Source organism: Macrobrachium nipponense, chromosome 18, assembly GCF_015104395.2.
Source record: "Macrobrachium nipponense isolate FS-2020 chromosome 18, ASM1510439v2, whole genome shotgun sequence".
Lineage (NCBI taxonomy): Eukaryota > Metazoa > Arthropoda > Malacostraca > Decapoda > Palaemonidae > Macrobrachium > Macrobrachium nipponense.
In genome coordinates, this window is record NC_087211.1 from 17,504,227 (window position 1) to 17,530,574 (window position 26,348).

General features: G+C 39.1%; 1 protein-coding gene across 5 annotated transcripts in view; it reads right to left on the minus strand.

The window, feature by feature from the left end:
• Positions 1–26,348, minus strand: part of LOC135196887 (vesicle-fusing ATPase 1-like) — a 53,982-nt gene that overhangs the window by 15,824 nt on the left and 11,810 nt on the right. For 2 of the 5 annotated variants that reach the window (XM_064223661.1, XM_064223663.1), the window contains one exon: positions 3,883–3,971. In XM_064223661.1, the coding sequence (XP_064079731.1) occupies positions 3,883–3,971 (89 nt within the window). Of the gene's footprint in view, positions 1–3,882; positions 3,972–8,883; positions 9,040–10,039; positions 10,179–26,348 lie in introns of those variants that run through there. The other 3 variants (XM_064223664.1, XM_064223662.1, XM_064223665.1) reach the window with 3 other exon arrangements.

Consider the following 26,348-nt stretch of genomic DNA (forward strand, 5'->3'; position numbering starts at 1 on the left):
AGCCGTCAATCTGCTCAATGGTCAGGATAAACTGTTTTAATAATAATAATAATAATAATAATAATAATAATAATAATAATAATAATAATAATAATAATAAGAAAAGAGGCAACAAAATCAACCATCTGATGTTCATGGACGACATCAAGCTGTATGGTAAGAGCATCAAGGAAATAGATACCCTAATCCAGACTGTAAGGATTGTATCTGGGGACATCAGGATGGAGTTTGGAATAGAAAAATGCGCCTTAGTCAACATACAAAAAGGCAAAGTAACGAGAACTGAAGGGATAAAGCTACCAGATGGGAGCAACATCAAACACATAGATGAGACAGGATACAAATACCTGGGAATAATGGAAGGAGGAGATATAAAACACCAAGAGATGAAGGACACGATCAGGAAAGAATATATGCAGAGACTCAAGGCGATACTCAAGTCAAAACTCAACGCCGGAAATATGATAAAAGCCATAAACACATGGGCAGTGCCAGTAATCAGATACAGCGCAGGAATAGTGGAATGGACGAAGGCAGAACTCCGCAGCATAGATCAGAAAACCAGGAAACAAATGACAATACACAAAGCACTACACCCAAGAGCAAATACGGACAGACTATACATAACACGAAAGGAAGGAGGGAGAGGACTACTAAGTATAGAGGACTGCGTCAACATCGAAAACAGAGCACTGGGGCAATATCTGAAAACCAGTGAAGACGAGTGGCTAAAGAGTGCATGGGAAGAAGGACTAATAAAAGTAGACGAAGACCCAGAAATATACAGAGACAGGAGAAAGACAGAAAGAACAGAGGACTGGCACAACAAACCAATGCACGGACAATACATGAGACAGACTAAAGAACTAGCCAGCGATGACAATTGGCAATGGCTACAGAGGGGAGACCTAAAGAAGGAAACTGAAGGAATGATAACAGCGGCACAAGATCAGGCCCTAAGAACCAGATATGTTCAAAGTACGATAGACGGAAATAAACATCTCTCCCATATGTAGGAAGTGCAATACGAAAAGTGAAACCATAAACCACATAGCAAGTGAATGCCCGGCACTTGCACAGAACCAGTACAAAAAGAGGCATGATTCAGTAGCAAAAGCCCTCCACTGGAGCCTGTGCAAGAAACATCAGCTACCTTGCAGTAATAAGTGGTACGAGCACCAACCTGAAGGAGTGATAGAAAACGATCAGGCAAAGATCCTCTGGGACTATGGTATCAGAACGGATAGGGTGATACGTGCAAACAGACCAGACGTGACGTTGATTGACAAGGTCAAGAAGAAAGTATCACTCATCGATGTCGCAATACCATGGGACACCAGAGTTGAAGAGAAAGAGAGGGAAAATTGGATAAGTATCAAGATCTGAAAATAGAAATAAGAGGATATGGGATATGCCAGTGGAAATCGTACCCATAATCATAGGAGCACTAGGCACGATCCCAAGATCCCTGAAAAGGAATCTAGAAAAACTAGAAGCTGAAGTAGCTCCAGGACTCATGCAGAAGAGTGTGATCCTAGAAACGGCACACATAGTAAGAAGAGTGATGGACTCCTAAGGAGGCAGATGCAACCCGGAACCCCACACTATAAATACCACCCAGTCGAATTGGAGGACTGTGATAGAACAAAAAAAAAATAATAATAATAATAATAATATGTAATAATAATAATAATCTGAAAGATGAAAAAGTTTAATTTGTTTCATCACAAACACATCACTTACATCATAGCCCAAATGGCAACTCCAAGGGACAGAGATGAGATGCTAAATCTGTAAAGTTGTTTGACTATAACTATAGGATCCTTGCTCTTGCACTGGGATTGAGATAAGTTAAAACAAACAAACAAACTGAAAATAAACAGGGAGTCACATTGCAAGGCCATGACCCTGAGGTTAAAAACTAGGATTGAAATGGTATGTCCTAAAGGCATAATCCTACATGGGTGAAATAACTTACCCACAGTAAGAGACATGGCAGCATGACCTAAGACATTCCACACCTTGAGGGATGCCATGACAAACTGAGAGAGAACTGAGGTGATGAGGAATCCCTTGAACTTAGAACCCCAAATGAAGCAAGAATCATTTCTCCTAAAAAGTCTGGAAGAGTAGAGAGCTCTCATCTCACAGATATGTTCTTTTGCCTCTGTTCCTTAGCTATCTGTTATGCTGTTTTAAGCATCCAGGATGACTTGGCTAAGCCAAAATGAGGCTTGTTTTTGTGGTTTCATTCAACTGACCATCAGGTCAAAAGTAAAAATCTAAACGCGACTACTCTGGAGTCCTTAGTTCTTTCAAGATAAACCTGGAGTGCTCTGAACAGGTAAAGAGATTACCTTCATTCTTTGCATGATTAGAAAGCAGCAGAATGGCAAAAGGTACCAAGGATGGGTCCTGGCTGCCTCAAGTTTGGATCTTTGCCATGAGGTCAGCTTCAAAAGCACTACAACACTAACTTCTAATTGTAAGAGAAAACTATTGTTTTACTAGTGACTTTCTCATACAGTATGAATTTTGCTGTCAGCAATGCTTAGATAATTCTCACTGTCACGGTGTTACCTCGTTCCTTACCATAGTTTAAGACTTACAGCATAGCTTCAATGTCTTCTTGGATACCTGTCTTGATAGTGAAATATCAAGTGCTCAAATCTTGTTATTGTATTATTGTATGTTGTTATTATAATTAAGCTCTTATACATATGTTACCATGTTCCTTACCAGTTTAAGACTTACAGTATATGATCACTGTCTCCATGTTGAAGCCATAACCTTAATAGTGAAATATTTCTTCAGTGCTTTCACCATGCTTGTATATTACAGTATTGTATTACAGTATTGTATGTTATCATAATTAAGTCTCCTTACATATGTGTTCAGTATATTACACTGAGAAAAACATCAAATGCACAAAAAGGGAGCAGATAGTGAGATGACTCGGAATTTTCAGTGCACAAGGATGACATAAAACATAGATAGCGCTTTCCTTAAAAAACTAAGGATGATTTCATGAGAAAATCATACAATACATGCATCATGTAAAATAAATACACAGTAAATATGTATAAACAAGCCCAGAAATTGCCACTGCTTCACATTTCATATAAAGTATATCCAAAATTATACCATAAAAAATAATTATAATAATGACGATGATTAAGTAATTAAATTACTTCATTATGGAATTTGGCTCGACAGAGGTTCCAATAGGCTACAATGTTAGCAGCTGATAAACATCGTCTCCAGGATACAACCTTACTCAGTTTCACAAATGAGAACTAGAGGCTCTTTTTCAACTTTTTATGAATAAAAAACTGGTCTTACATGTCAAAGAAACCACGTGATGAATCAAATATGAACACCGATAAAAGAAACTTGGTTCTCAGAAAAAAGATAGACAGTCAACATAAACCTCATAACTAGATGTAAAAATATCCTACGTGAGTGCAGAAAACTAATAATACATTCTTGCATACCACCAACCTTGCTAAATACATAATATACATAATATCACCATAAAAATATAAACAAATTACGTAATGTATTGCAATACAATATCTATCAGTTGACATTTCACTAGAAGTACCAATTACTGCATAGTACAAACAGGAATAGGCCGAATGAAAGAGGCAGCATAACTATAGTTCTGCCAATTAATTAAATTGAGCATAAAGTGACACAAATAGGTGAAACTGAAGGGCCAGGGCAGCCAATGTTGCACAACAATAACTCCATTTTTCTCATTACTTGGATTTCTATCATAGATTGTACTATACTTATGTAAATAAAAGAGTAATTTCTTAAACAGGTACCTTTTTTTTATATCAGCTGAGGTACAAGAATGAAATGTGGTGTGGTACTTACTTGACTTTTAAGGGAAAGTCATTTTCGTTTACTATGACACAATTCGTAAACGACAGGTCCTCATTCGGACACTTTGCTACCTTCATCATCTGAAATATGAAAATATTTAAACAATGAATACAAACAAAGCAGATTAAAATATGTAAAAAATTAATACATACAAAGCTATATACGTACTGTACTTACCAATAGTTTTAAAACATTTCATATCTCATGGAAAACGATAGAAATGAAAACTAACAATCAATGCTGACTGGATGATTCACGACTCTTTTGTCGGAGTTTAGTGTCAGGCATATGGAAAAGCATCCTATTTATGTTCAAGTAGTGTTGAAGTGGACAGTCTTGTACTTTCAAATCGTCTGCCATGACCAAAAACTAAGGAATTTCCAATGTATAATCATGATAAGGATTTTTCAGCCTATTTTTCCTTTGAAAGGTTTATTCATTATTTTAATATAATTCGCACAGCATGAAAAGAATCTCCATGCCAAGGAGAAATAGCATGACAGCACAATTTATATAAAACTATTGTGATTTGTAATGATCCTCCCAAAACTGTCACCATCAAACCTGATCTGGAGCACCATACATGTCACACAGTAAAACCACATGGATGCAGCCTTACCTAGCTTCAAGTGTAAGGTCCTTGCCTGACTGGGGAGCTTATAAACCCCTGAACCTAACATCTAACCTTGATCAAGAACACTTTAAAAGTCATGGAGTAAAATACGTACAAGGGTGCATCCTAACGCAACTTAAAACAAGGTGCTGCTGAGTTCATACTTCACAAGGAGAGAGGCTCTGCCCCAATGGTCACCACCAAGTCCTAACCTAACCCAGAGCACCTTAAATCATAAAAGTAGAATACAGAATTATCTCAATTTAACCTCGTACACCAAGTTCTAACTTAGAACATTTTCACAACATTAACACAAGACTTTAAAAAATTATGCAACCTTTTAAATCTTTCAGTATATATCTGTACAATGTATTATACACCTACCCATATTAACTATCACAAAAATGGCAACCATTTGATTGTGTCTGACATCAAATTTGGTGTATGTGAGAAATTAAAACCAATCATAAAGGTGATGTGGGGTTAAGCATTAAGTGTAGTGGGGATAGTGGGGATGGTAAGTTTCTGGGCCACTGGCAACTATAGTCCATTCACATAAGGTAGATTCTTGTGCCTACGAGACGTTTGTTTGGCGGCCTCTGATTGGCTGGTACCGGGAGGCAGACTGCTCGCTCAGTGGGTCATATTTTTGTTTGTAGCTTAGAAAACTAGCATTATGTTTACATTTCTTCATTTATCTCACGTTTTACAAAAGATAGGAAAGTTTTGGTCATACCAAAAGATTCGGCATTAAATGTACAATTAATTAATCTTTTCCTGAAGTCAATAAGTTGAAATATAAAGGAATTACGAGTAGAAGTGAAGAGAGAAACATTTAATTCTTTATACCTGTTTATATTTATCATCGGATTTTGCATAATTCACGAGATCAAGATAAAATAAAATCTTGTGTTTTTAAATAATAAAATCACCCTGAATACGCTGGTGCTTTCAGATCTTAGATGCGTGTAATATGTAAAGAGAAAATGAAGAATATGTCTAATTATGTTGCATCCGTACTTGACTCGGGTTGACAGTAGTGCCAAGAGACGCAAGATATCGAGGGGTCTGGCCCTCTCAGCTAGAGCCGTTGGCACGTTGGCAGTTACCAATTGGCGATATGAGAAGTTTGCAGTTTTGAGGATACGTATTTACCAAATTATTATGTCATTATATTTTCTGTAAATAAATGCATAGATTTCCCATTATGACTTTCGAACATTTTTGCTCAAATATCATATATGTCCATAATTCTGGACATATCTGATAAAAAAAGTAAATAATCAGATGGATGCATCTGGGTGTTGGCTTCAATTTAGTCTAGGTGAGAAATGTGCTTGCATTATGAGGCTCACTGATAAGTAACAGAACTTGTTTCTCTGACCAATAACATCAAAAGCTTATGGTTTTCATATGTTCCCTCAATAAACAAAAGTACATCTGTTTATTTCTTACCATAAAATTTGTTGACGTTGTAACGAATATAATATTCTGTCTTTTTCAGAATTGCTTGAGTTACTCTTACACCAGAATGTTTATCTCCTTTATATACATGTTACACTTGACAACATGTATATAACAATGTTTAGGAAAAATTTGCTTAGTTTTCTCCTGAGGTAGTTCATTATTCTTGAATCACTTAATTCATACCTGAGTTAGAATAGCTCCCGTAACCGTTCCCACACCCCTGCATCATTGCATATATATATATATATATATAGAACATGTAGGATAATGAGAATAATCAGAAGACTGTTATATCTTCATCTTTTTAAGCAAAAAGAATGGAAATTCATGCATAGTATATATTATGTCATAAACACAAAAGAAAGTCATACACAGTAAGCTGACATTGGTATGTATTAGGCTATCGATATGAACAAAAAGAAATGAATATCTTACAAATTCTGGTGTAAGAGTAACTCAAGCAATTCTGAAAAAGACAGAATATTATATTCGTTACATCGTCAACAAATTTTATGGTAAGAAATAAACAGATGTACTTTTGTTTATTGAGGGAACATATGAAAACCATAAGCTTTTGATGTTATTGGTCAGAGAAACAAGTTCTGTTACTTATCAGTGAGCCTCATAACGCATGTACATTTCTCACCTAGACTAAATTGAAGCCAACACCCAGATGCATCCATCTGATTATTTACTTTTTTTATCAGATATGTCCAGAAATACGGACATATATGATATTTGAGCAAAAATGTTCGAAAGTCATAATGGGAAATCTATGCATTTATTTACAGAAAATGTAATGACATAATTTGGTAAATACATATTCTCGAAACTGCAAACTGCCAACGGCTCTAGCTGAGAGGGCCAGACCCAACGATATCTTGCGTCTCTCGGCACTACTGTCAACCCGAGTCAAGTACAGATGCGACATAATTCAACATATTCTTCATTTTCTCTTAACATATTACACGCATCTAAGATCTGAAAGCACCAGCGTATTCAGGGTGATTTTATTGTTTAAAAACACAAGATTTTATTTTATCTTGATCTCGTGAATTATGCAAAATCTGAAGATAAATAAAAACAGGTATAAAAAAGGAAATGTTTCTCTCTTCACTTCTACTCGTTGTAAATCCTTTGTATTTTAACTTATTGATTTCAGGAAAAGATTAATTAATTGTACATTAAATACCAAATCCTTTGGTATGACCAAAACTTTCCTATCTTTTGTAAAACGTGAGATAAATGAAGAAATGTAAACATAATGCTAGTTTTCTAAGCTACAAACGAAAATATGACCCACTGAGCAAGGAGTCTGCCTCCCGGTACCAGCCAATCAGAGGCCGCCAAATAAACGTCTCGTAGGCACAAGAATCTACCTTATGTGAATGGACTATAGTCATGTCAATAGTATACCCTTAATTGGCTGACTGAAAATAGTTACATTTTTTTTTTATTAAAAACCTATCCAGATGTTTTAGGAATGCTTGTCCTTATTTGTTTAGTTCAGATAGTAGACCTAGGTCCAACAATTTTGATGGGTTGGGTCAAGATGCTTTAGTCTTGGAGTTTACAACATTAAATGGGTAGCTTATCAATGGAAGGTAAATTCTTAATCAAATACAAGAACACCTGCCCCAAATGAGCACTGTTCAGTACCCCAGCCCTAGGTGAATGAATGTCAAGACATAAAAAAAGATGGTGAGTATCTTGACAACAGTAAATTTGAGATAAATTTTAGTTTGATTTTTTGTATTAATCACATTAAAACCGTAAAAACTGAAGACAACTGCCGCAACCAGGTTCCCACGAGTAGGGGACTGGAATACTGACCACCTTTGCTTCATGTTGGCATCTTCTGATTATGTTTATGATACTTACTGTCTTTAACTGCAAGTGATGCAACTTTCACCACAAGGGGGTCTAGCCCCCTATGGATTAAACACAAGCAGGTAGGTATTGAAAATTTGGGGGGTGTAGGTTAGTTTAAGGGTATTTAGGCCGTGCACAGACCGACTTGCTCAGCCTAGGGCAAGTAAGACTGGGCTGGGCTACAAAGTCATTCCTTGAGGTACTCTAGAAACTACCCTAACCTCATCACACTAGAGTCATTCCACCCTGAGACATACCTACTAGGCTAAGTTAGGATAGACTTAGCTACAAAGTCCTACCCTGAGGTACCCTGGAAACTAGCCTAACATCACCATGCTAGAGTAATTCCTTGGCTGAGGTACACTAGAAACTAGCCTAACCTCATCACACTAGAGAAATTGCACCCTGAGACTTAGCTATTACTACGTTAAGTTAGTGCAGGCTAGGCTACAAAGGCCAAGGCCAACCCTGAGGTACTCCAGAAACTGGGTAGCCTAATGCCAGCATGCCTATTGTACTACTAGTAATTCCACCCTGAGACTTACAAGGTCAAGTTAGGCTAAGCTGAGCTACAAAGTCCTACCCTGAGGGAAGCGAGTGAATGTCATCGGACCTAGGATTTTGAAAGGGGAGAAGTTTGTTAATGTGTGCTGTCAGTAAGAACGTGGCAGAACGGCGCTTTGCGCCTTATCCGCATATTTAAATATTCTTAGCAAGCTCGTTCGTTCTGGGAAGAGGTAGCCTATTGTTTCGCTGTGAACGCTAGCCCCGGGTCGAGATCAACTGGGTACTTACCGCAGATATACAAACTACCACTCTGAGGTTTCATGGAAATTAGCCTAACCTCATCAAACTAGAGAAATTGAACCCTGAGGCTTACTACCTAGGTTAAGTTAGGGTAGGCTGGGCTACAAAGTCCTACCCTGAGGTACCCTGGAAACTAGGTAGCTAGTAGGCTAACCCAACCTTGCCGCTACATTAATTATCTTAACTAGCAGTAATCTAGGCTATGTTAATACCTATGTCAGTAGGATACTCACCTTACTTAGATAATACAAAGGTTTTCGAGCTTAAACACTTATAACCCTATAATAAATAGATACAAAAATCTGCCATTTACTTTTGACAGATACGGTGACTCGTCATATGTAAACAAAGTGTTGCGTCATCATTTGGCAGATTCCTATTCGTTACTGTACGACCTGATGACGTCATCATAACACGTTCGAATGATTTCAAACGATTTTTTTACGACATTGTCTTTCTTTTAACACATTTTAGCTTTGCCTTTCCGCTTTTCTATTTAAATTCGAACTCCTCCAAACTGAATTGTTCGCAATTCTTGTTTTGAATAGAGTTTACCTTTTTTTTCTTTTTTTCTATTGCAATTCAATTATTTTTAAAGAGTTTAGCTTTGATTTCATTTCTCTCGTTCCAATTCGAATTCTTTCGAACAAATTTCTTCGAAATTCTTTTTTTAACATTTTCAGTTTTTTTCATTTAAAAAAAATAGCGCCTGTCTTTATCTGCATTATAGCTAAATTGGGCGTCATACAGCTATGCAATAGACTCATTTTAATGTTTTTTTTATAATAAAATACAGCGAAATTGAAAATACAGAATGTCTCAATGTAAATATGGTAATTAAGGAGGTATTTATCAGAATTGAAACTGTACTGGAACGTATGGTGTCATTCAGATTCAGCGCCGAAGGGATCATTCACTAAGAAATGATTGTTAGGAAAGGGTGAATAGCAAGGTGGAATAATGATTATATGAATGGAGGTACAGTAAGAGGAATGAAAGGGGTTGCAGGTATGGGCCGAAGGGATACTGCAGTCTGCAGACAACCTTTAGTAATGCCAACAGTGCACGTCGTGAAGTACCCGCCCTACGGACTATGACTCTTATTAATAAGGTGGGTGCTGATTTTAGCTCCTTTACTTTGTAAATTCCCTCTTTCACATTTACTCTTGCCCTTTTCCAATATGAAATATTTCTATACTGCTTGTTTATAGAACAATTACTACACAGAAGCCATATGATCGGTCTTCTTGACATGCAAATGCCTTTCAGGATTATGAAGTAAAGTCTGGAGCTCCCACTCTAGGTTTTATTAGACTTGATTTATAAAATGCAGTTTCCACAGCAGGATTAAAATATGGGAGTTGATCTAACAACTAAGATACTTCCAACCTCATGAAAAGGACGTGGGTGTTGACCACAGCCTTATTATCCTGCTGAAAGTGTGGTAGTAGTAGTTGTTGTTGTTGTAACAGGTGGGCTTTTCCTTTGAAACGGCTCTCTTGCAGAGTTCAATAGCAGCAAGAAAGAGTTCCTCCTGGCAGTCCCAGAGGAGGTGGGGTGGGACATCACCATCTAGAGGGGAGGACATTTGAATAAACAGCATTATGCTAAACAATAGAGTAGGAGGGCTATCAGGTAACCGATGTAGATAAGGTATCGCTCCACCCCATAATGTCAGTAAAAGATATGATAGTTTTTATTAACGGCAGTAAGTTTACATGGCAATGGGTTTATTGCAATGCTTTTTTCAGTGTTCCTGGCTGCGTGGCACCAGCCTCTTTACATTACACGTAATGATTGAAATGACGGGAAGCGGTGAGTTAAGTATAAAAGTAAATGTAATGCGACACGTTTGGTCGACATCTTGCTTGATCTCCTGTACCAATATCTCTCTTACTTACTCGAGGCATCAAAAGCTTATTATTATTATTATTATTATTATTATTATTATTATTATTATTATTATTATTATTATTATTATTATTATTATTATTATTATTATTATTATTATTATTATTATTATTATTTAGTAAATAAAAAGCGTGTTCGAATGAAAAATACAAACCAGGATTTTTGGGTAGGTTCGACAGACTTCCAATCACATCAAAGATTTATTATGTTTAGAAATGTAGCGTTAGTTTACGATAATGGGAGACAGTGATAGTAATCTTTAAGTTTTCTTTGAAATAAAAAAATTTTTCTTGCAAATGGACGTCATAATACTAAAGGTAATATGGCATCTGGATGTAAACAAGACATGAGTCAAGAGAAATCTGAGAGTGGGAGAGAATGGTAGTAATCCTGAAGTTTTCTTCGATAAAAAAGGACATTTTTCTTGCAAATGGAGATCGTAACATGACGGGTAACGTAAAAGCAGAGTGTCAAATACGACAGGAACCGAGAGAATCCTGACAGTACTAGAGAAGTCCGGCCATTCAAATGAGTAGAGTTGTACTACTAGTACCGGTTGCCTGAGTGAACCTGACCTAGAGTCATGTTTGTTTTGTGCGATTCGGTCATTGGCGACCTTCAAATTTATGAATCAACTGATAGCACTCGATCACATAGGAGCTACAAGAAATCAATGGCAGACAAACGCGGGCGAAGGAATGCAGTTCCTTGTCAGATAACCTATTGGACTGACGTTTTCTGAGTTTACGAACACCACGCGCTCAGGAGAACAGCCCGAAGAGGAGCTATCAAATTTCCTCTTTCTCTCACACAAACACATTATATAGATATAATATATATATATATAATATAATAATATAGACGAGAGAGAGAGAGAGAGAGGAGAGATGAGAGAGGAGAGAGAGAAGAGCCGAGAAGAGAGGGAGACGAGAGAGAGCGCAGGAGAGAGATCGAGAGGGGGGAGAGATAGAGAGAGAGAGAGAGAGAGAGAGAGAGAGAGAGAGAGAGAGAGAAGAGAGAGAGAGCAAAAATTCTGTTGGGTGAAAGTCCTGAATGTTTTAATCAGTTTTCATTTAGATGAATTTAAATCTTTTGTGTAAAGATTGGATTCTAATCGATGAACAATGATATGAACGGAACAAGTATCTCATCGTAGTACTACAATACAAAAGAGAAATGACGTGAATAGGCCAAGATTTCATGACAAATAATAAAAAATGTATTTCCAAAAATGAACGAAAAGTTATTTACATTTCGTTCGTCTGGTTTTTCATTGTCGGTATCGTAATTCGTAACAGCTTCGAGATGTTAAATAAATTCTTCTTCTTCTTCCTTCTTGCAACAACCATGTGACCCGACAAAGTGGCGTCTCTCAGTTGAGCTGAGGTATACATATACACGTCTCAAGTGCAATGCAGTTGCTGCCGGTGTAGGATAGGAAACCGTATATTGATCCTGCGGGCGGCATTCGCAGTGCAGAGTTACTTTCGGGTCAATAATGGATCAGATGATGTCGGGGAGAAGGCGAACTTGCCATCACGGTATGTCGACGACGACGGGAACCTAGGCGTACTCACAATTGATTTTGCCACTATGGCGTTGGGATTCCTGATTATGTTATTGTTATTATTATTATTATCATTATTATTATTATTATTTTCTTATTATTACATTATTATTATTCTTATTATTATTATTCCCATTATTTATTAATTTTTATTATTATTATTTAAATTTATTATTAAAGTATTAATTACATTTTATTTTTTATATTTTACCCTTTTAATTTTATTTTTTATTATTATTATTGTTGTTGTTGTTGTTGTTGTTGTTGTTGCTTCAAACCGGACGAAAGAAAAAATAACATATACTTGAAAGGCAAGTAACACCTCTCCTTCAAAGCAGGAAACGGAAAAAGACAAAAATTGGGCGCCAACGGAGATAACCAAGAAACAAATGCATACAGACATATAAACAGAGGTCATAAAAACTAAAGGCGCTGATGCATGATTCTTTGAAGTCGTACTTGAATCCCTTTTGACCTTACGAGCGCCATCGACATCAATAACAGCATGAAGACCATGCATGCCTCGGTCTAGCAGGGAGGGGAAATAAAAGACTTCAGGCATTGGGTAGCGTGACAACGCGGCAACTCAGTGGCACGTAAATGCTTCAGCTAAACTAAACTGCCTAGTACCACTCACTTGTTGGTTTTGAAATCTAAGGGAGTTTCGCTGTTGTAATGGATCTCCTGAATGATAAGGCGTCCCTGGAAGGCTGAAAATTATCCAGAGAGAGCAGTATTCCAGCAATAACAGAGCAAGGTATTTATCATTATTATCATTTGATTAGATAAAACCTATTCGCATGGAACAAGCACACCAAAGGGGCCATTGCCATGAAATTCAAGCTTCCAAAGAATGTTGATTTCAACCTCCCGCCGCAGCCTCCACACTCCAGCAGTAACTGATCATGACATGACACAGAGCCAGTGATTTTTCGTTGGCCTGGAGGAGGTGGGAACTCACGACATGTCACATCTGAGAGGCATACCACAACGCCAGCAACCATACTAGCAGACCAGCATGTGGTTCTAAAGTCCCGAATCTCTGGCAGCATTAGTTGATATGTTTTGTAAAAGCTGGGGGAAAACACTTCTGGCTCGAAGGTAGCACCAAGAATTATGAAATTTTCAGAATTGGCAATTGCAGTAATGCCAGTGCTCATAGATTTACACAGAGGAACCACAGTGTGAAATCTACTGGTCAACAAAGTCAAGTTTTGCTGGAGTTCAGCCTTAATGTCCCCATAACTACACCACTTATTGTTTCATTCCAGACTTTTGACTGGAACAGTCCAGCTCCCTGAGGATGTCATGTAACTGGAACTTCAGAAGTTCAAGAGTCATCACTGGAACTGGCCTTCTAAGGGGACGTTTTGGCCTGCCCAGAAAAAAATGGAAATTATGATTGTCACCACTAACCGTCAGATAAAATTATTCGAAATGGTGGTCCTGTTCTTCCCGAAAATGGGAAATATGACTGATATTACTGCCTGGAGATCACGCCCTCAGTTACCCTCCAGATACTAGGCTTCAGGAGGCAGTTCTGTCCTCGTAGTACCTAGTTCCTGGATCACTAGAGTGAACGCTTTCAGAGTGGCGGCAGCAAGTACTACATTCTGTTCCCTTAGTAGTAATTGCAGTATTCAGGATTTGCTTTTGAAACGGTTTACTTTTATTCTTCTGACGGTAAATCTGTGGTAATTGTAGTAGTTCCAGCAGTCGGGATTTTCTTTGGAACGGCTACTTTTTATTCTCTAGATTGTAAACTTGTAGTAGTAGCAGTAGGACTAGTAGTCTGGATTGTTCTTTAAAGCGACTCGTCCTTATTCTTTCGACCGTGAATCTGTTGTTTTAGGAATAGTAGTAGTGGAAATCTAGTTTTCCTCTAGAACGGCTCCCTTTCTCCTCTGCTTGCCTGTACCAGAGACGTCTGCCCAGTCAGTGGTCTGCTGGCTGGGTGTGCTGATGCTCGCGAGATTTAAAGAGGCAGTGATGCTGTCTGGAAGGAGCACCATTTGCTTCCTTCCTCTCCGGACTAATCTCGTCCGACGTTGACATTTGCATGTTTTATTACCTCTGCTTCTCTTTGATTGCTGCCGTCGTCATTATTCCTCTTAATTTCTGTTCTTGTCTCTGTCTTTTCTCACTTTTATTATTCAGGGATGGTTAAAGCAAATGCTTCAGGATTTTTGTTATTTGTTTTAAATGATAATAATAATAATAATAATAATAATAATAATAATAATAATAATAATAATAATAATAATAATAATAATAGATATAAAACACCAAGAGATGAAGGACACGACCAGGAAAGAATATATGCAGAGACTCAAGGCGATACTCAAGTCAAAACTCAACGCCGGAAATATGATAAAAGCCATAAACACATGGGCAGTGCCAGTAATCAGATACAGCGCAGGAATAGTGGAATGGACGGAGGCAGAACTCCGCAGCATAGATCAGAAAACCAGGAAACAAATGACAATACACAAAGCACTACACCCAAGAGCAAATACGGACAGACTATACATAACACGAAAGGAAGGAGGGAGAGGACTACTAAGTATAGAGGACTGCGTCAACATCGAAAACAGAGCACTGGGGCAATATCTGAAAACCAGTGAAGATGAGTGGCTAAAGAGTGCATGGGAAGAAGGACTAATAAAAGTAGACGAAGACCCAGAAATATACAGAGACAGGAGAAAGACAGAAAGAACAGAGGACTGGCACAACAAACCAATGCACGGACAATACATGAGACAGACTAAAGAACTAGCCAGCGATGACAATTGGCAATGGCTACAGAGGGGAGAGCTAAAGAAGGAAACTGAAGGAATGATAACAGCGGCACAAGATCAGGCCCTAAGAACCAGATATGTTCAAAGTACGATAGACGGAAATAACATCTCTCCCATATGTAGGAAGTGCAATACGAAAAATGAAACCATAAACCACATAGCAAGTGAATGCCCGGCACTTGCACAGAACCAGTACAAAAAGAGGCATGATTCAGTGGCAAAAGCCCTCCACTGGAGCCTGTGCAAGAAACATCAGCTACCTTGCAGTAATAAATGGTACGAGCACCAACCTGAGGGAGTGATAGAAAACGATCAGGCAAAGATCCTCTGGGACTATGGTATCAGAACGGATAGGGTGATACGTGCAAACAGACCAGACGTGACGTTGATTGACAAAGTCAAGAAGAAAGTATCACTCATTGATGTCGCAATACCATGGGACACCAGAGTTGAAGAGAAAGAGAAGGAAAAAATGGATAAGTATCAAGATCTGAAAATAGAATTAAGAAGGATATGGGATATGCCAGTGGAAATCGTACCCATAATCATAGGAGCACTAGGCACGATCCCAAGATCCCTGAAAAGGAATCTAGAAAAACTAGAGGCTGAAGTAGCTCCAGGACTCATGCAGAAGAGTGTGATCCTAGAAACGGCACACATAGTAAGAAAAGTGATGGACTCTTAAGGAGGCAGGATGCAACCCCGGAACCCACACTATAAATACCACCCAGTCAAATTGGAGGACTGTGATAGAGCAAAAAAAAATAATAATAATAATAAAATAATGATAATAATAATAATAATCAGAGTTGAAGAGAAAGAGAGGGAAAAAATGGATAAGTAACAAGACCTGAAAATAGAAATAAGAAGGACATGGCATATGCCAGTGGAAAATGTCCCCATAATCATAGGAACTCTAGGCACGATCCCAAGATCCCTGAAAAGGAATCTAGAAAAACTAGAGGCTGAAGTAGCTCCAGGACTCATGCAGAAGAGTGTGATCCTAGAAACGACGCACATACTAAGTAGAGGGATGGACTCCTAAGGAGGCAGGATGCAACCCGGAACCCCACACTATAAATACTACCTACCACCCATTCGAATTGGAGGACTGTGATAGACAAAAAATAAATAAACAAATAAATAAATAATAATCTAAACAAGGACAGAGCGTGGAATTATAAGTCTGTCTAGTTAAGATCTAGAGTCTTCCCTAAAGCTTTTTCTTTTCCAGTCAGTCTATTCCAGGTCTTGAGTCTTTCTTGAAGCTTTCTTTTACAGTCAGTCTATTCCAGGTCTAGAGTCTTAACTGAAGCTTTCTCTTCCAGTCAGTCTATTCCAGGTCTAAAGTCTTCACTGAAGCTTCCTCTTCCAGCCGGTCTATTCCAGGTCTAAAATATTCCTAGAAGCTTTATTTTCCAGTCCGTCTATTCCAGATCTAGAGTCTTTCCTGAAGCTTTCTCTTCCAGTCAGTCTACTCCAGGTCTCGAGTCTTTCTTGAAGTTTTCTTTTCCAGTCAGTCTATTCCAGGTCTAGAATCTTTCCTGAAGCTTTGTTTTCCAGTCAGTCTATTCCAGGTCTAAAATATTCCCAGAAGCTTTCTTTTCCAGTCAGTCTATTCCAGGTCTCAAGTCTTCCCGGAAGCTTTTTATTTTATCAGTCAGGTCTGATTCCGAGGTCCAAAAATATTCCCAGAAACGTTTATTTTTCCAGTCAGGGTCTAATTCCGAGGTCTAAAGTCTTCTTCCCAGAACTGTTTAATTTTCCAGTTTAATCTGATTTCCAGGTCTAGCAGTCTTCCTTGAAGCTTTTTTTTTTCCTTTTGTTTCCAGTTCAGTCCTATTCCAGGTCATAAAATATTCCCAGGTAGCTTTAATTTTTCTAGTCCAGTTCCTATTCCAGGTCTCAAGTCTTCCCTGAAGTTTTATTTTCCAGTTAATCTATTCCAGGTCTAGAGTCTTCCTTGAAGCTTTTTCTTTTCCAGTCAGTCTATTCCAGGTCTAAAATATTCCCAGTAGCTTTATTTTCTAGTCAGTCTATTCCAGGTCTTAAGTCTTCCCCTGAAGCTTTCTCGTCCAGTCAGTCAAATCACGAATTCCAGACATTTGTCATGCCAAATGTTCCTCCTTTTTCCTGAATTTTGCTTTCAATTGTCACCAACGAAGGCCCACACCTATCATTTTGTTTGGCTGTTGTTTGGCGGGCCCCGCTGGCTTCCTGCCAAGGTGCCTTCTGGTCGTTCTGCTCCTCCCTCATTCCCCCCACCCCCTACCCCCTCACCCCTATTTCTCCCTACCCTTCCCTCTTCTTTGGCCTCATGTTCGGCTTAAGCAAAACCTTGATCCTGGTCGTTGCGTCATTTCTCTCCTTCTTCAAACTTGATGTTACGACTGAATGTTTTTGTCTTCGTGTTTAGTACTACTACTATTTCCACTCCCTCTGCTGGCCGTGAACCGTATATTTCATTTATATTACGGTTCCGCCGAACGTTATTGAACCGAATCTCTCTCTCTCTCTCTCTCTCTCTCTCTCTCTCTCTTAGCCCACCTTGCCTTAGTTTCTATTGATTCCATGCTCTCTACGGAGAATTTTTTTTTTTTACCTCTCTCTCTCTCTTGACTTCTAACAGTCATGCACAGCACTTGCAAAGTTGCTGAATGGAAACGCTATGAATGGATGAATTAAATATTCCATAGGTCTATAGCTGAGTAGTACCAGCGTTACTTGAAGAGACTGAGGCGTTATTTATGAGAGTTTCCACCGATGAAAGGAAATTCTCAACTGCAGCAGTTTCAATAACGGTGGAAGATAAGCCTAGAATGTTTATCGGTTCTGCCGAAGCCACCAACCAGCATCGGTGGAGATCAATAGTCATTGGCTGATGCTGCTGACTCTGGAACTTTTCTCAAATAGGGCCTCCACTTCCCCAACGATTTTCAGTCGTGACTGTACACGGGTCACATATTTATTATTATTATTATTATTATTATTATTATTATTATTATTATTATTAACCCTATTCGTAAGGAACAAGACGACCATAGGGGCCACTGATTTGAAATTCAATCTTCCTAAGAATATGGTGTTCGTTTTCCCGATCTGGTTTTTCTGGAGGACTGAACTTGGAACATTTAGGAACTTGGCAGAAAGTCCAGAGAGAGAGACAGACAGACAGACAGAGAGTGAGAAGTCTTTAGGCATTGCTGGTATTTCAGAATTGCTAAACAGCTTCCCTGACCACTTTCGTGCTGTGGATATCTTGGTTTCATATTCTGAGTACGTGACATGAATTCTCTCTCTCTCTCTCTCTCTCTCTCTCTCTCTCTCTCTCTCTCTCTCTCTCTCTCATCTCTCTCGTCCAGTTTTTGGAAGAATTTGAAATCCGTCTCAAAATTATTATAGTTGCCTGGTCATAAAAAATTTATGTTGATAAGTGATAGTATACGTGACACGAATTATTAATGAATTCTCTCTCTCTCTCTCTCTCTCTCTCTCTCTCTCTCTCTCTCTCTCTCTCTCTCTCTCTCTCTCCTACTGCACGCAAGGCACGAGGGCTTTATTTTGAACGAATCAATTGCATAAACGTCAAAAAAAAAAACGTAAGGCATAATTGATGATCATGTAATGACGAATTACATTGTTTGCTCAAGAAACTCTATCATGGCGTGCTTCTTCTTGCTTTGTCGTGCGCTGTGAATAAAGGGACCACTCCAGTTACCAAATTATCCACTTCACGTTTTCGTTTTTTTTCTTCTAAATTGCCCTAAATGAGCTTGTGACAGACTTGCACTGTCATCTATAGGCCTATACAATATGTCTTGAGCTTGTGACGGACTTGCACTCTCATCTATAGGCCTATACAATATGCCAGATTTGCTCAGAAGAGCGAAAATACTTAAAGGAATTCTCTGCATTTTATCATTTATTTACATCTTTACTTATTTTTTTACTGATCTTTTCTCTGTATTTCCTGTTAACCTTCTGTTACTTCTCTAAAACGAACGCCATATTCTTTGGAATATTGAATTTCAAGTCAGTGGCCCCTATGGTGGGCTCGTTCCAAGTGAATTGGGTTCGTCTTCTGTTAATAATAATAATAATAGTAATAATAATAATAGGTCCCCAGCGCTATACTCGTTTAGGCCTAATCTACGCCAGTTGGTTTTTATTATTCTTCAGCGCACTTTTCCGCCCTTGTGCATGGTCAAACTATCTGTAAACTGACGTCTAATTATCATATCTGCAGTTCTGAATATGAATGCATGTCTTGTGCACTATACGGTTTATGTATAAATCCGGATTTCTGTTCGGATTATGAATGCCAGTCATAACATATGTTTAAATCTGTATACATATACCCATGTGTTTCAGTATGGCGGAAGATCAAACAGACGAAAGACACGAGTGCCGAGATTAAAGTAACATTTTCTGGCGAAGCCGAATATCTTCATTCCCCGAGGAGGAAATATATAGGCCACCTAATCCCTTACCCTTACATCTTCCGGTTTTAATGTATATAGGCTACTGTGCTGACGCAGAGAGAGAGAGAGAGAGAGAGAGAGGGCGGGGTTGTGGTGGGGGGGGGGGGGTGGGGGTGGGGGGGAAGCGTGGTGTGAAGCGGCCCTCAGATTAGGCCTATACGTATCAATATTTGTTCAGGACTGAAGCCAAAACAAGCCTATCAACTTTAAATCCCAAGCAACCGCGGTAGGAATTCTGGCGTTATATCCCTTTGCCGTCCAACGAATATAATGAATCTAATTGTTCAAATAGAGATTGTCATACATACTGGTATTTCGCTGTGTGTATGAGAGAGAGAGAGAGAGAGAGAACGTGTTCGTTCTTATGCACTCCAGTCGTTTTTTCACGGCCGCCAACCATTCCATCCATACATCGCCGTCATTCTACCCTTTAGAGCAGCTATTATAAGCTGCTGCCACCTCGAGAAAGAAGCTCGGCGATCATCACCAGCGTAGTAGACGCTAAAACCATCTCTCCTTTCCTCCTCCTACGTGTTATTCTTGAAGTATTGATCGAGAAAAAGGAAGGACGATACGGTAGACGAAGAAGACTCAAGCGACGAGGGAAAAGCCCAGATGGCAGCAGACTTCGCGAAGGACATTCATTCATTCGCCCACTGATTGATCCATTCATCGACTGTATATCGTTATGTTCTCGATTAGTTTAAGGGCTCCTATAGAATGACGCTCTTGTTAGGAACTTAGGTCTACCACGACAGCTCGGCGCGTTCTGTTTGGCTGTCTCTCGTTTTTTTCCTTCGAAACCGGTTTTATCTCTCGAGTCGAACACAGACGAACCTGTCTCCCATGGCGCAATTTTGTCTGGTATTTGAAGCCATTATATATCTCGATTCCAGAGAGAGAGAGAGAGAGAGCATGGTCTGCACTGTTTGTAAGGAATGCACGATGGCCAAAAATTACGTTAAAATTACGGAATCAGCCTCGCCTTCACACCGAAGGAAAGGAAGCTGTGTTGAGATAGACCGATGTTGATTTCCGCCACCATACTGACATATCTGAAGCCTGGAATGAGTTGGATCTTTTAATACAAATAGGCATATTGAAGAGTTGACTTTAGCCCCCCCACCACCCCCCCCCCCCACCCCTCCCGCCGCGCTCCCCCGTACAGACACCCCAAAAAGAAGCGAATTCGATTCCTGTAATTCATCATTACTTAATGCATTCGACAAGTTCCTCTTAATTAGACGAAATTTATAGCTGAGTAATTCATTACTTCATACGCAACAAGAGGAAACGCAGTGGGTTTCATTCTTAAATCATCATCTTTTATGCATGTTAGGAACAAGGCATCGTGAGAGAGAGAGAGAGGGTTGAGACGTTGGGGGAATTCTGAGACAATGCAACTTTAAGACCTAGTCACACGATCTAGGACAAACGAAATCCACTTTTCAATGTCAGTTTTGCCTTTTGAAAGAATCATCAGCCGAGGAAGAGGGAGAAAGGTCTTACTCGTAGTCCTAGGGGGAAGAAGGAGAAGAAGAGTGGAAACGAATGAGAGCTGTGGTATTCGTGCCACACACTTCATTTCTTTGGTTCGGCCTTTGTTGGAATTTCATTCTCTCCCGTCCGAACGTCAGCGGCGGCATCCCCGGACGTTTGTCTTTTTCGAGAAAATGGGTGGAAGCCGATAGTTTCCCTTTGTGCATCTTCCGTAATCTTTCCGAGGGAAGGTCCACGGGCGCTCTTGGTGTAGCTGGGACTAGAGACCCAGCTGTCTTTCCCCAATACTATTGTTTTTCATCTGTCATTTCCATTTTCATCACACCTGCGCATTTCAGAGGACCAAACATTCTGTCAGTATCCATGAAATTATATTTTTTTAGTGTATACCAAATTCATAGATGGCAAATGCAGTTTTAAATCAATACGGCCTACTACTCGTCCAGACACCGATGGGGAGAGGTGAAGCGCAATAATTGTCTAGTTAGTGCCATATTGTCTCACGGGATTTTCTCAAAGCTTCTTTTATTTCCTTGTCAATTGGTGAGTGTCCGTTCCCGATAATTATCTAGTTCCTAGCCTCGACGGTTTAATAAAATGTTTATTCCAGATTTCTGTTGCTGATAGGAGCTTGAACCTTTCTTCTAAAGGAAACATAATATCCTCTCGCTCTCACGTATGGTTGTGTTACAAGTACATAATTATTATTTAGTCCCTTCACCTAGTGAAATCCAAAGAGACTTCACTTCTTCTTTCTCTGCATCTTTTCCCATTTTGAGGGGTCGATGTGGGTGCAGGTCGACTTATTAGCGCCAACTCAGTGCCAGGACAACTCAACGCCAAGCCAGCTCAACACCAGGACACAAGTCAACGCCAAAACAAATCAACACTAGGACAACTCAATGCTAGGACAACTCAACGCCAGAATAACTCAGCACTTGGATAACTCAACGCCAGGACAACTCAAAGCTAGAGCAACTCCACACTATGACTCAATGCCAGGAGAACTCAACGACAAGACAACTCGACATCAGGACACACAATTCAACGCCAGATCAACTCATCGCTAGGACAACTCAATGCTAGGAGAACTCAGCACCAGGACAACTCAATGCCAGGACAACTCAGCAAAAGAACAACTCAACGCCAGGATAACTCAGCAACAGATCAACTCAATGCCAGCACAACTAAGTGCTAAGCAACTAAGCACCAGGACAACTCAACGCCAGGAGAACTCAACACCAGAACAACTCAACGCCAGGACAACTCAAGGCCAGGACAACTCAACACCAGGAACAACTCAATGCCAGGACGACTCAACGCTAGGATATTTGTTTCCACTTCATTTAGTTCCCCTCTAAAACTGTAAGCGATGCAAAGCCTTGTGAAGCTGAGGAAGCCGAGCACCTACAGCAGTCGATTGTAGACTGACACGGCCAGATATGAGACTGAAATAGATTTTTCAAAACGCATCAAAGGATACTGAATGATTTATGTCAGCTGACCAAAACCTCAACTGCAACATGAATGTATGAGTCTATTATAGAAGAATAAGCAACTGAGAGAGAGAGAGAGAGAGAGAGAGAGAGAGAGAGAGAGAGAGAGAGAGGTTGGCTTCTAGGTACTCTGACGACCACCAACTGCAATGAACTTTCTGTCCTTTTCAACCGTGATAAGCACCCTTGACATTAGAACGTAGTGGTATATCAGACTTTAAGAAGAAAGAGAGGGAGAGAGGTACAAGGATGGAGAGAGAAAGAGAAAGAGAGAAGGAAAGGAAAAGGTTCAGAGAGAGAGAGACAGAGAGAGAGAAGGAAAGGAAAAGGTTCGGAGAGAGAGAGAGAGAGAGAGGCCAGCCGTGCAGAAAATAATAGACCTTCGGAATGGAAAAAGACAAGATGGCCTCCTCAACCCACAGAGCACCAGTGGCCTATCTGCTCTTCTTCTTCTTTGTGTTCTTTCTTTGTAAGATGGAATCCCTTTTGTCTGTCTGGATTCTCACATTCTCATTTTAAGCAGGCAGCTCTAGGAGGAAAAATAGCGACCTTGACCAGGGAGTAAGCTGAGAGGAAGAAGGAGCATGGTTTAGGAAATGACTGTTTGGTGTGACCTCTCTCTCTCTCTCTCTCTCTCTCTCTCTCTCTCTCTCTCTCTTTCAAAACTAAAAGATTTTGAGGATACCTCTTCGCCCCCCTTTTTGCATCGTCCTCAAAATATTTCTCTTCTGTAACATACCCTGACCATTTTCTAATTTCCCACAATAGATCCATGGCCTTCCAAATGAGGATCAAAAACCTTATCTTTTTATTTCAGTTCCCTTCCGAAGTCGTTCCTTAATTTCCTTCCAGCGATCAAAATGGCAGGAGACTTCGCATATGTGAAAGACGAGATAAAAAGGAGACGAAAGAGTGACAAAAGAAACGTGAATAAATATACGCGAGAATAAACGTCAATACACGAGAATATACGTAAATACAAAACGCTGTTCGGAATACTGAATAAGATACATTACTACCCTTCAACAATTCGCCTTGTAGTTTTAACCTTATCTTCACATTTTTTTCTATTTTTCTAATAATTTGTTTTTTTTTCAATAACTTATCTCTTCATTCTGTATTTTCTATTGCTATCTGCAACTACTTTCAAATGAACATCATAGAATTCTTTGGAAGCACGAATAGGATTCATCTTCTGAATAATAATAATAATAATAATAATAATAATAATAATAACAATACATGATATAGGCAAAGAGAAGACCGGGCTTATGTGTCGTGTTGAAAACTGATTATATAAAAATGTCTACGGTATTCATTTGGCTGGATAATTTACTGTGAATAAATTATCTGTGGCTTTGAATATACACATAGACATATGCATATAGTACATACTATATACATAATATATATATATATATATATATATATATATATATATATATATATATATACATATGTATGTATATCTTGCAATTCCACAATGGTCCCGTGGGTGAAGTATATATGAGATCCTCACGTGAAAATGAAAGAAGGAGGTACCAAGACTTTCAACTTTTATTCCAAAGTCATCTTCAGTACCCTGAAGATGACTTTGGAATTAAAGTTGAAAGTCTTGGTACCTCCTTCTTTCATTTTCACGTGAGGATCTCATATATATATATATATATATATATATATATATATATATATATATATATATATATACCACTTGTGACACAAAGCAAAAACCACATTTCCTATCTTATTTTATGAATAATAATGAAAATCTATGGTCAATGACACTCACAAATAATAATCGCTCAGTTTGCTGAGATACTTAATTGTGCTAAGATACTTAGACTTGGTCAAAGATTTTTTCCATGCATACCCATGAACACCTTAACTCTCTCGAGAGAAATAAAAAGATATACTAACAACTTTCACAGACGAAGAACTCTTCGTCTCAACTTCTACAACCTTGAAGGAACCACTCGACTTGAAAGTAACTAACTTTTCGAGGACACTGCATAGTACTAATTGAAGAGCTGGTGCCACTTCTTAGGACTTAAGAAAGTGGTTTCATAACAACAATCTTCACCATCCTATTCCATTAGCGACATCATTTAAATTTTTATGTGTACAGCAGCAGCGGCATCAGCAGCAGCAGCATCAGCAGCAGAAGTAGTAGAGATAGTAGTCATGGACTGGACTTCCCTCTGAAACGGCTCCTACCCAGAGGATGTGAATATGCAAAGATAGCACAGCTTATCGCCACTTGACACAGACCTATAGCGACAGCCACACAATCGTAGCTTCTGAGACTCCTTCGTTCATTTTCAAAAGAAAGGATACGGAATGAATACATTTATCTAGCACTGTCTGACGTGATAAGGAAACAGCAGTGATAAGCATAAATTGGATTAGAATGTAAAATTTACGCCAGAGGCTAAGCGCTAGGACATTTAGCGCTGAGGGGGACATTGACAATAAGATTTGAAAGGTGTGGAAGCAGGAAAAGTTTGCAGTTGCACTAGAAAAGTATTGTTTGGAAAGGGAATGAAAGGGGTTGCAGCTAGGGGCCGAAGTTGACGCTGCAATGTTCAAAATGCTTTTGGAAATATATAAAGCGATAGGCCTATAGTTTCCCGTACACAATTGGCATAAGCAATCGCAGGTGCGTTTGCTTTGTCAACACGGTTCCCAAGTTTGTTTGCAAACAGATTTTACGATATAAGAAAGCAATGATCTGGGCAGACAAGACACGAGATGCCGGTTAGAGTAAACATCGCATTGTAGATCATCAGAAAATGCCTGATGCAAATTCTCATATTTTTACCAAATCACAAGAATTATATTCGCAGCCTATGTCCAGACGTAGTATATGAGTTTGCGTAAACGCGAAAATACAACAGATTATTGTATATTTAAATAAGTATCACATGTTAACGAGCGAGTTTTCGCAAAACGAGAAATATAAAGGCCTATCATAAAACGAAAGATATGAATCTGAATGTCTTATCGTCGTCTTCTTCTTTTTTTCAGTTAGATTTCAGAGTTAGGAGGAGATGTCTACTTCCATGAAGGTAAATGTGACGACCTTCGCAATTCCCTTCACAGAACATTCTACGAAGAGCGTTTATAAAGAGATTACAAATACGCATCTTCTCAAAAACCGAGATGTAAGAACGCTAGACCTATACGCTATGGCAAAAAATGCTACAGTTTGCCTCACTGAAAGATGGATGCTTGCATAGGCGGTAGTGCTGACAGATAAGAAGCCAGCATACAGCCATAAAGAGCTAAACCTTGCATAGACGCTAACGTTCACAGATGAGCCAGCGCACAGCCATAAAGAGCTGAAGCTTGCTTAGGCGATAGTGCTGACAGATAAGAAGCCAGCATACAGCCATAAAGTGCTAAACCTTGCATAGGCGATAACGTCCACAGATAAGAAGCCAGCGTACAGCCATAAAGTGCTAAAGCTTGCATAGGCGATAGTGCTGACAGATAAGAAGCCAGCTACAGCCATAAAGTGCTTAAAGCTTGCATACAGGCGTCATCGTCGATATATAGACATGAAACCAGCGTACACTCATGAAGTGGAAAAACATAGTAAGCCCCACGATTTCGTAACGACTAACCGTCGCGAAAGATTCTGTACTGTATTCGCTTTGCTAAGGTTTCCTACATTCTCTTGTGACAGCTCTCGGTCTCGGACTGGCGCCACTTCGCAACTCAGAGGAGGTGGTCACTAGAGTTTTTGTTCGTTATCTTGTTCACTCTAATATTAATAAACAAAAACAAAAAAATAGGTTTGAGCGATAGAGGAAAACTAATGCATCGTTCATTATTGAACGAATTTGTGAATAAATAAAATTAAAAATGAACTTAGTTCAGTTTACCTGATAATTCACGTAGGGAAAAACGGTCACTGGACCAGATATAGACTTAAAAGAACCAAGA